At 39.3% G+C, this 12,001-nt stretch overlaps 1 protein-coding gene across 1 annotated transcript; it reads right to left on the bottom strand.

Annotated features, from left to right (window-relative positions):
* Window positions 1-5,058: 5,058 nt before the first annotated feature.
* pdk2a (pyruvate dehydrogenase kinase 2a) lies at window positions 5,059-11,839 on the bottom strand. The gene is made up of 11 exons (XM_032574591.1): window positions 11,610-11,839; window positions 10,738-10,879; window positions 10,253-10,324; window positions 9,952-10,136; window positions 8,612-8,701; window positions 8,347-8,424; window positions 7,956-8,032; window positions 7,768-7,866; window positions 6,785-6,895; window positions 6,453-6,566; window positions 5,059-6,357 (listed from the first exon to the last, which is right to left on the bottom strand). Exons 1-11 carry the CDS (start codon window positions 11,725-11,727, stop codon window positions 6,217-6,219), a joined length of 1,227 nt encoding a protein of 408 aa, XP_032430482.1. The 5' UTR covers window positions 11,728-11,839; the 3' UTR covers window positions 5,059-6,216.
* Between the last annotated feature and the right edge of the window lie 162 nt (window positions 11,840-12,001).

Here is a 12,001-nt window from a genome sequence, read left to right on the forward strand (position 1 = left end):
CTAAATATTTTTGGTTTAACTACAGTTATCAATAATGCAAAGCTTGTGTGTTTAATTTAGACCCTCATAGCCAATTTAGAAAACTGTTATTGCTAATGGCCATAACATCGCTTTTGTCAACAATTTTTGTGTTGTAATGCATGAATATATACAAAATTGTGCACACACAACGAACATTTTCACATTTTTGTCATGTTACAAACAGCCTTTAATGTGTTTTGGGGGATTTTATCTAAAAAACAAAAATACAAAGTGTAACTGTGAAGTGGAAGAAAATAGTAAATTACCTTAAAATTATCAACGAATTTAAATGGTGAACAGTGTGGTGTTTTGCACTTTTACTCTGATCCCCTTTGGCAAAATTTGGTGAAATTTTGCCAAAGGTAATATAATTAGTAAATAGAGTTTACCTCTGTGCAATTTGATCTCAGCTAAATGATTCCTCAGGTAGACTGAGGTTTGTTAAAGAACTTCAGCAAGCAAACACTGCCACAAAGACCAAAGGAATTCAACATAGAGGTCAGGGATAAAGTTGTAGTTAAGTTTGAAGCAGCTTTTAAAATGCCAATGAGTGTTTAATCATCACTTGAATATGAAAGAGAATGGCACCAACTGTAAATCTACCAAGACATGGAAGTCAGTTTAAACCAAAACGACAGGGAAGGAGAGCATTAATGAGAAAAGAACCCAATAATCCTTTGGGAGCTGCAGAGATCCACATACCTGGTAGGCAAATCTGTTGACATACTTAATGTTAGTAATTAAAAGGTAGCCAACCTGTGTGAGACAGTGTTCTGGTCAGATGGATGGAGCTCAGAGGCAAAACTGGGGAGAAAACTTGTTAGAAGCTGCAAAACGCTGTAGACCAAGGTGGAAGTTCACCTTCCAGCAAGACTAGAATGAGATCAGGATCGATCTTTCCAGGCATTGAAATAAACGGAATAGTATTGTAATATCATAAAAGTATGATAATACAGTATTCATGTTAGGACGAGTCATTAAAGCAACATAATCATCAATAAACCATCTCAAAGCTTCATATTGCAAATGACTTAACGGTAGCTGCTGTTCGGTCTCTGCACGTCATGCATGATGTGAACTCTAAGAACTTCCTGACACAAAAACATACACACGAGATGTTGGACACGATGTGCTTTGGCAGCCGTTCCTGTTGCTACAGCGAGTTAATCAGAGGCTTTTGTTTCCATGTGATAAGGATGACACCACTGGATTCTTTCCACTCCTCGATGCATGCAGATCTACTAGCTCGTGTTTGAGTAAACAGCTTGCTCATGGTTGTTTTTAGATTAGATCCTGGTGGCCTGCTAGACCTGGATAGACTTGAGCCCATAACAGAAGCCCCACATGGATGTTTTACTCATTGACAAAAACAAATGGGAGGAGAGCCTGAATTCTTTTTCCAACTACCTTATTATGACCTTGTATAATATGATAGAAAACATATTTAATAAGATTGAATAATTAGGGTTGTGTTTCATGAATCCTAAAATGTGCCTACAGATATTAATGTACATTAGATACTCTGTTGTTTTTATGATTTATAGCAGAAGGAGGGATCATCTGTTTGCTATGCAGAATATTTACACTTAATCAATGAAAACATTTATTATTAATTACATTTACAATTAATATATTTAAGCAAAAGGAAGGCAAAAAAAACTAATTAGAAAACATAACAATCCTAACATGAAATTTACAGACAGAAAAATAAAGGGAGCATTCTCTGAATTATATGTTGGATGTTCAATAGTGTCTAAACTGATTAAAGATTGTACTTTTATAAATTTTACTGGTCTCTCTGTGAAATTTAAACAAAGGGCTTTGTGGCATAAAAAGGCAAGTAGCCATCTTGTTACTAACTTCGAGGGAGTCAAAAGACTGCTCACTTTGGATTCAGAATCAATAAACATGTTTGAAGAATAAGTGAGGGAAACTGAAAGTCTTTCAGGAGGGGAGTAAAACAGAAAAATATTAAAAGTTTTCAGGAACCTCACACAAAATCTGATAAAACCAACAGAGCAACCGACTTCTTGATGTGTCTGTTGTACCGTTTCTCTCTCTACTTTTAGTCTCAAAACTCAGCAGCTCACATAGAGCTGGAGGTTTCTGGGAATGAGTCATCATGAGGAATTGATCAACCAATAGGATGGAGATTTTGGGAAACATCTGACCCTGTCACTAGTCAGCCGCAAAGATAAGTAGGCAGTTAGAGTTGGTCATGGGTAAATTGGTCAAATCTGAGCCTGGCTAATTGCTGGATGCGTCTCCACTTATTTATGCATAATTTATGTTTCCCGACAAATGTTAGCATAATTGATTATTATCATAGAAAGGAAAGAGGTTAAAAGGTGAGCTTAATAAGGTTTGTCAACAAATTAGAGTTAAAATATTTTGTTAAAATATTTGCACTCCTTATAAAAAAGTGCAACTTTTATGTTCAGAAGCTCGTTCAGTTCATTCAGCATATAAACAACTGAAATGACGAACTTTAAATTGTGCTTGAATGAGGTTTAAATGCCTGACAAATAAAATAATCATAATAGGTTTACTGAAAAGTAAAACCAAGAAAAAATTAAATAACATAGATTTGAAGTCAACCAAGAACTCCTAAATATGTTCTTTGAAAGTTGAAGGCTATTCATTTGTACACAAAATGTTCATGCATCAATATGTTTATGTAATCACCCATTTGTGAGTTGAGCGCTAAGTTCTACTTGGCATGTTGTTATCGCCCCCTATCCACTTGTGTTTGCTGATGAATGAAAGGTCTGGTGAGAAGGTCAGGTGAAGCTTATTTCACAACCCGTATCATGTTTGTGTGGGTCATAAGGCCAAAAGCAGCTGATCTAAATATGGTCACGAAGTCGGATTGTGTACCCAACAGAGGTTGGCTTAGGCCCATACACACATAGAGAAGGCCTATTCTGGTTCAGCACGCTTCAGCGCAACGCATCAAACGTGTGTGAAAGGCATAAAACGATGTGTGAAAACTGACAAGACATGACATTGTGCAGCTGATGTGAATTCTCTTAAAGAGATTCAAAGAGCCAGAAGGGAAATATGCTCTGTCCAGTGGGTTCCTATGTCTGTCCCAGTGGAACGTATCCTAAACAAAGACAGGCATTCTGATCAGAAATGTAAATTACCTCAACTGAATGAATCTAATGGGGAGGAACAGCTCTGATTTCGATGGTCATGGCAGTAGGACTCCGACAGAACCACATTGTCTCTAAAAAGTAGAGATGATACACTGAGGTTCCCAAACCAGACACCTAGCTACAGCAATGTTATGCTCCACTATGGACACCACAAACATGACCACTGCAGAGTCCAACTTGTACCAGAAACATATTTGAATTTCTCTCATAATGTGGACGAAGCTCTTGCTGTGGTTATACAATATCCAAAATCCAATCAGCAAATGTTCCTTTACGCAGAGCCTTTCTTTTAAACATAATACAATACTACTTCACAGTACCAATCACAGATTAGAAAGATTTTCAGAACAGAAATAACTTTATGTTTTTAGATCTCGCTAATCACCTTACAGTTGCCAGCAGGGATTTAAACAACAATTGCTTCAGAGAAGTAGCTTAGGTTTCCTCAACATTAAGCCTTAGCCCTGTTGTAACTGATATACAATGCAAAGGTAAAAATGATGTTGTAACAGTCAAATATAATCAGCAGGTTGCTGTTTGCAGGTTGACAGGAAAAAAAGCCATTGTTGAAAGAAAGCCACAAGAAGTTCTGCATGAAGTCGTCTTGGGGGAGACAAGAAAAGGGTAAAACCAGAAATTTTCTGCTTATGTGCCAACATGCAGGGGGATCAGAGTTAATGAGGAGATGGATGGGACTAAATACAAGTAGAAATCCAGAGGTTCACCTTTCAGCAGAACAACAAGCCTTAATGTGCAGCCAGAAAAACAAATGCAATAATTTATCAACTCTGGTCCGGATGGCACACTGTCCTGCATGTTTGAGATAAGTCGCTGCTTTGACACACCTAATTCTGATGTATGCAATTCAACAAAAGCCTGTTAATCAGTCATAATTAAAATGGGGTGTTCTGAAGCAGGGCAACACCTAAAGCATTAAAGGCAGGGTGCCTTGAATTCCGGGGTTGGGAAACACTGACTTAGGTCAAGCATATTAAGAATACTCGTGTGTTAGCTCGGCCCAGTCAGTCCAGACCAGAATTCAATTATGAATTTATTGCATGACCTAAAGATTGGCGTTCATAGAGACTTTCCATCCAGTCTGACTGCATCTGAGCAACTAAGCAAAGAAAAATATGGAGGAATTTCAGTCTTTAGATCTACAAAAATCCCAAATGACTTGAAATTTAAAAATTAAGTACAAAGATGGCCATATAAAGCATTGACTTAAGGAACTCAATGTGTCTGTCCTATTTTATAGATTTTTAATTAAACAAAAATGGAATTCCTTCTAAATTTTCCTTCCGCTTCATATTGTGTCTACCACGTTTCTGTGAACTGTGTCACAGAAACGTATTTATTGCTAATAATCCGTCAGATAAAGGAGAATTATGGTGATGGTTGAAAAATCACCTCCAGCAAAGTCTATAAGCAGTCAGCTATTAATAGCACTGCCTCAGTGCTCAGTGCACTGCCTCAGGCTATTGGCCTCTAGCTGCGGGGGTCTCACATGCTTCGAATACTAGACAAACAAGATTTTCCCTTCTCGGTTTACCCGCTGCAACCTCTGCCTCACTGGGCTTTTAGCCAGAAATGGCCAGAAAACAATGTGGTCCACTCACTCGTCTGCTGGCATAACCGTGTGACAAAACAGTTTGTACTCACAGGCGAATAGAGTGGCAACAGCAATGAACAACGTAGCTATAAGTGCAGCAAGAAGCTTCTTTTCAACTATCCGATGATGGAACGGCAGCTCTACCTGATCTCTTTGCCAGTGACACTAGGCCGGTAGCTCTGTGTGCTTTGTTCATGTCTCTTTGCACAGATTTAATTAACAACCTTATAATGACCAAACACAGAGAAGAAAAAAAAGAGACAAAAATAACATTTTGCCTACAGGTGTTTCTGTTTTTATTAACCGTATTTACATGTTAAATACTGTTAGCTACACTTTCAGTCAAAATGTAGCTATAAAAATAACATTTTACACACTGCATGAGTTAGATAAACACAATAAAAACTATTGTGAACACATCTGGACCCGTGGCAGTCTCATTTGGCACAGTGTGCGAAAAACTGGCCTATTAAAACCACAAACATGGCACCCACTGGGGCTTAATAACACTCATTTATAATGACTTCGTCTTCAAGATGTTAGCTTTGAGACAAGGCTGGCAAATACTCTGATGGACTGACAGCAAACTTGGGCCCAGTGGGGCTGCAGCTTGTTGAAAATGATGCCCTTTTTCTTTGTAGTTCTTACAAATAATGCACAAAAAAGGAGGATTAAATTCAGCCTGGTCCAAAAAACTGAGCACAAGATCAGTTTTTTTTTTTACATTTGCAAAGGCTGAAATACAAAAAGTCTGCAAGGAAATTAATGCAAAACCCCCCCACAAAAAACAACTCAACTTTAGAGTCTAGCATTTGCTCCAAATTCCCAAACCAAACACCATTACAGTACCATCAAATTTAAGGTGCAAATATCAGTTGTGATAGTTCAAGTATTAAAACAAAACGTGCCTTTGCGAGGATTTGCTACTATAAGGCATAGATGAACAACAGATTTCACTGTTCTGTAAAAGCCTCGACATCTAACTCAAAACTGCTGGATCTCTTTCAACTTCCTCTGTCCACTCTTGCTCTCGACTTCTCTCTCATTTTCTGACACCCAATAATGGGCTGGGTGCCCTCCTCCGTCTACCCCCACCTGCACATGACTCCACCTTTTACCGCTTGATGCCGAGTCTCGTTTCAGCAGCGCTCGGGCTGCTTCACCAGGTCTCAATGGTAACTTTCTTTAAATGTCCTGTTAGTAGCAGTTCCGAGTTTGTCTAATTCTCTATTACAGAAACCAGAAAGAATGACAGAAGCTGGAAATGACATGCTACTGGTGACGTCGGCTGAAATCTGCTCTGGTTCTGGGAGGTGTAAGAAGCTCATCTGCTTCGGCGGATGATCCCATGGGAATACTAGGACGTGGTTCATGGAGAATCCATGCTTCGTAGTCTTACAGCAGCGGTTGGACCCGAAGGTCTGACTAGGCCACCTTGTATTTGCGCAGATCTAAGGGTTCTTTACTGGGCACACACCAGTCATCAGCCTCCTGGCACACTTTGTAGTTCTTCAGAGCGGTTTTGTTGTACACTGGCAACCTTTCGATAGAGTCCGTGGAAAGAGCCTAGAGGGACATATCAGAAAAAGAAATTTACTAAATCAAAAGGAAGTTCACACCCGATTGTTTTGTGCCACAGTTTCATGCACAAACTAGCTCACCTTCAAGTAGATGACAGCATCTGTGCCGAAACCCTCCATCGAGTAAAGCTGCAGATCCCCCTGGAAATACTTAGCGTAGAGACGAGAAATGGGAAGGCCGTAGCCGAATCCAGCCTGCAGAGAAAGGGGAAAGGCTTAAAATTTGTAGTTTGGAACTAGTAGCACCTTATTTCAGAATCGCTTTTGTTGACTAGGGAGATAACGACAGATGACAAAAAAAAGGCGGTAGAAATGCGACCTCTACAGAGAAAAGTCTAAATAAAAGACTAAAGACATTTTTGAGAAGCACAAAGGCTGAGAGCATCTGTACATCTAAACCAAACCCTCCTTACCAAGGGTGTACTGGAGTGGTCGCTGATCTGTGGAGCAGGAGCAGTGGAGTACATGTAGCTGAAAAGGTTCTCGATCTTGCGAAACGGGACGCCGCCGCCTCTGTCGCTCACCTACAGGGGAACAGACAGAGAAACAGAAGACATGAGTGCTGACAGGAGATGAGAGCTAACCTGATCAAAAATGAACAGATTAGGTAGAATGTTGTAATCGTTAAATTGCAGATTTTGCAAATAAAAGCTCATTTTTCCAAAGAAATTAGTCCCTGTGAGGTTAATGATAAGCAGAGATGTATACATAAAATATTTAGAAAAATGCAACTACTACTACTTTACGTCAGGATGGTCATTTGGATAACTTAGCAACCACTGTTTGATACACGTAGAAAAAGTATCCAGTGTTACCCCTGACCTAGAGCTTTTGTTTTTATCCAACATAGATCAGTTTGACTTCTTGAGATTGATCAAATTTTACTAACGAGGCACTGAAAGATCATCTGATGTTTTCTATAGCGACTCTGTTTGTTCAACTGGGCCAGTTGTAGCCAGATGACAACCAGAGACCTGCTGGTCCCGGTGAAAAATATCGACTTATCTTATCGGAGAGGCTACAGAAAGCGCTGTGCTGAAACGAGGACTAAATTGTTACATAAGTGGGACAGATCAAACATTCAGAGAGCAAAAACAACTTCTGCTGGGAAATATTGGCTTCATTTAAAACTGGGAAATTCACACATTGAAAGACAAAACTGATCAATTATTCACATTCAGATTTCTTCAGCGCAAAAGTCCTTCGTACTACTATGTAAAACACTTAGAGGAGATAAAGATTTGGCGTCTTCCTGCTCCAAAATAAAAGATTTTATCTGACCATGAAGCATATTCTTTACTGCCCTTTGAAGTTGTAAAACTATTTGCACTCATCTTATCTAAGTAACTGCTGGAAATGGAAATATAGTTGCCCTGCACTTTAAACTTTGTCTCACCTTGATTGACATGTCCTCTCCACCGAGAGACACCATGACCTTTATGGGTGGGAGGCTGTTGCTGTTTTCATGAGTCTCAATGGTAGCTCTCATTGCATTCTACAAAGAGAAAAAAATAAACTTAGATTTTTTTTAAAATGATTGTTAATTTTAGGCATATGCATGAATTAGAAGGCAGCATCTCCTACCTTGAAAAGCTCAAACAACATGTGGTAAAGGTGGGAGGGCACATAAACGATGCTTATGGGGTGACTCTTCGTCTTGTCTGTGCAAAAGAAGAATAAAAAAAATATATACAGAGATCAGCTCCTCATTCATAATCTGCTACACACATCTTTTGCTCCCACAGTGGGGACATTTCTGAAGGTGGTTGTTTGCAATGGACTATATTTAGGGGGGTAAAAAGAAAGGCACAATATACAAATTTTTATTTAATCTGCTTTGTGTTGGTCTGTTTTGAGAAATTCCCATAAAATACAGTGAAACTTCAGAAAAAGTGAAAAAGGGTCAAGAACTATGAAAACTTTTGCAAAGCACCGAATTGTTAAACTACATGGAACAAATCAATGGAAAACTTACGGTTCATTTCCTGCAGAACCAAATCAGGAGAGCGGAGGTAATACTGGTCACACAACATCTTAGCACTGTGGAAGGCGTCTGATGATAATGAAAAGAAACTTAATTTTAATTGCAAACAAAACAAAACACAACATTGTTTTTAAAGTGGATGGAACATGATTGCAGCTACTTTAAAACCTTTAAAGTAGCTAAAAAAAAACCAATGATTGCTATAAATTGTGGCCAGTTTAAGTATTTTGAGGCCTTAAGTCAAGTTCATACTGACCTTGGACTACATCTCCTACATTGCATTGAGGGTCGATGCTTCCTATTGTGTTTGGGTGGACTGGGTTAGTGGTGCCATCAAACACAAGAGCTGCAGAAAACAAGGGAATAAGGGAAGATCAGGGGTATTCGACATTTTATATTTTACCTACAAAGTTTTTGCAAGAAAAAAAGTTTTTAAATGTGTGAAAGTCTTGTCTTTTGCACAGGCAAGACTCTTGGGCTTGGTATTGCCTGTGCAAAAGAAGAGTAAAAAATAGTATTATGTGATTTCCATGCTTACATGCAGTCATTCTGCTCTCCCCTTAGTTTGGAAAAACAAAATGTTACGAAAGACGTGTAGGGCATTAAAAGTTGCCCGGGTGTGAAACTGGTTCGATAGGGACGAGGTTATATAACTCTTAACGTTTGCCCTTCATGTAACAGCAGTTTCGAAATATTTCACTTTGGATCAATGATAATGCATGCTTCAGCAGTTTGTCTGTCAACATCGTGGATTATCCAGGCGCTCTCTGACAAACAAAACTAGACTGTGCAGGACCGTACCAGGTAAAAAGGAAAAAAAAGACACCTTTCATTCTTTCTCTTATCTCCTTCTGCACCAGTTGTGCGGGTTTTACTGCACATACGAATTCAGTTGCAGCATAAATGCACAGGGGCCTGAAAATGTCAGCAGCTAAGCAGAGATAGGCTATCTGTGCTGATAAACGAAGAACATGCTGACGCAGCAGTGGCCTTAACCACTTTTTTCCTTTCTTTTGGCTCTTATCATTTGTGGGGTGTGATGTTTGTAATAGACTTGTGTAAATTTAAATATGTGAATGTCTGTCGCCAATCCAAATGAGATAAGTAGCTAAACTCTCCCTTTGCTGTCATATCTACCCAATAATATTCAATATTCATAGAAATAACTGCAACAAGGGATGATTTTCAGTACAAAAGTGCAAAACTGACATTTTAAAAACCTAGCTCAATAAATCTGTCCTCTGCTGAACAGTGGTGTCTTAGTAAGGTCAATGCTGACTGAAAGAAAAATGAGGGAGGAACTTCTGTTACAGTCGTTGTCTAAATCACCTCAGATTATAACTGTAATGGGCATTTTTCAATATTTGCCTTTAAGGATTTCTTTTGTGAATGATTAGGTTGTTCATCAGGTAGGTGACAAATGAAAATTGTAACATGTCACTAACAAATATCTAAAAAAAAATTCTTTGGCATAAAATAATAATAAACAAAACAGTAATGAAAGTAAACCAAAAATGAAAAATATGACCAAAAATTAAAGAAACAAACACAAAAAAATAAAATCTAGCTGAATTTTGAAACTGGTTGTGGGCTTACTGTGTTGGTTGATCAGCATTCGTATGGAGATGCGGCTCATGTAGAAGCGGTCCAGAAAATACTGGATGTTCTGGTTGGTGACCACATCCTGGGGAAAAACCTCCTTGTATTCAATGATCCCCTGCGCCATGGTCGGCACCACGTCGTTGTGTCTGTTTCTGATGGTAACCAAGGCATCGACAAACCTGGGGAGAAAGTATACACCTTCAGCTGTCGGGGACTTAGCATCTTCCAGAAACAGATGCATTAATTGGGAAATTAGTCTTCTGTTATAACATCTTTACAAGAACTAAAGCCTTACTCTGCAAGCACTCTGTGATCATCTGGATTCGTGTCTAGGAAGTCAAGGATCTCCATTAAACTCTGACAATACCTGAAAAAAAAATAAAACAAACCCATAAACATATAATGAGAAACACAGGAGGCACAGCAGAGTAAGTCTGAAGGAAGTGAAAGTTCATGAAGGAAGCAAAAATAGTTCAGTGAGAAAAACACAGGTCACGTGGGTCTGTGACGGGGAAACTGGGCTAAAGTTCACAGCTCACAGCCACTCCCCCATCCTCCGCTCTGAGCAAGTTGGAGAGAGCACAACTCGGTCACAGGGCTTTGTTGTAATTCAGAGTGTTATGTAACTAATGAGGGCGGATCAACCGCCCCGGTTTGTGGTAAACAACAGCCGCTGTGATTGTAATAAAACTTGGCCACGAGAAAGGGCGACATATCAGCCTGCAGATAAAACCCAGGCCAATAAAAATCAATAGGCCGTCTCCTGGACAAACAACTCACCATCTCTGCACCATTTGGACTGAGGGAGTAGTGAGCAGCTTGTCTGGCAGGAGGTTGATCTCCTTCATGATGTTGGAGAGTCTCACAGGGAGTTCCTGCCTCAAAAAGACGAAGGATGTCTTTTCACAGGCATTGATGGAACCTGAAAGTTAGCGGTAAACAGAGACAAATCAATTCAGATTTTTCTCACACAAACAATAAGTTTTAATTATTCCTTACTGTTCTACTTTTTTTGAGGTTTCGAAGGGTTTCAGTAAGCAAAATAAAATTTCTGATTTTATTTAGAATTACTTAAGTGTATTTTGAATAAATAAAGTAAAATATGATGCATCTTTAAACAGACCCATTTGCAGCTTAGAAGTTGTGTTTGTGAACAGTTAGAGCCAGGTAAGAACTGACAGACATAAAAACTTCATTTGATGATGGATAATGGTCTGAGAGAGAAAAAAACCCTATAAATTCAGCAATTTATTTGCAAAAATAAAATATTTTCCCTCTGTTTCACTTCAAGTTGCCAAGTTCTTTAGGGTTTAAACGGTCTGAGCAAGCATATCAACCTAACTTTAAAGTTTGTTTTATTTGAGTACATTTATCATTTTATATTACTTTATCTAAATTAACACCTGCAGATCATAACTTGTGTTTTGCGACCAGTTAGAGGCAAAATGGTGCAGCCTGAGTTTGCAGCAGATCTGATGCAACACTGCGCGCCTATGAACAGCAAATTACAGCAGGCCCGTGCACAGCATATGCATGCTTTGAAACTCACAATTACAACCCACAGCATGAATGGGTGTTGCAGAATTTAGCGGATTTAAACCGTTCAAGTAGCTTCGCTAAAATGGGAAAAATCAAATTCGAGCTCAACTCACCGAAATCGATGAACTGCTTCATGGAGAGCGGAGACGGAGAGAATTTGGAGAAATGCTCGATGTGCTTCGGCGCGCTGGCCAACGCGGCGTTTTTCATTATAAAGCGTACAAACTTCATGATGGCTATCAGATGGTTCCTTTCTCTTTTAGGTCCAGTTTGTGTCAATAATAATCCCGAAGGGAGGCTCGGCCCCCAGTTTTCTCTGAGTGGGTTGGTTTCTAGCTGCTACGGCTTGCGGGACGAAAGAAAAATACTGATCTTCAACCAATCAGATGAAAGGAATTTTATTTACCCTCCAGAGTGACCAATCGGAGCCGTTAGAAGGCGTGGCTAGTTTGGACCCTCCCAGAAAGGAAACGCTTCCAGAACAGTTGAAGCAACGGCTCAAGTA

This window comes from Xiphophorus hellerii, chromosome 10, assembly GCF_003331165.1.
Source record: "Xiphophorus hellerii strain 12219 chromosome 10, Xiphophorus_hellerii-4.1, whole genome shotgun sequence".
NCBI classification, from domain to species: domain Eukaryota; kingdom Metazoa; phylum Chordata; class Actinopteri; order Cyprinodontiformes; family Poeciliidae; genus Xiphophorus; species Xiphophorus hellerii.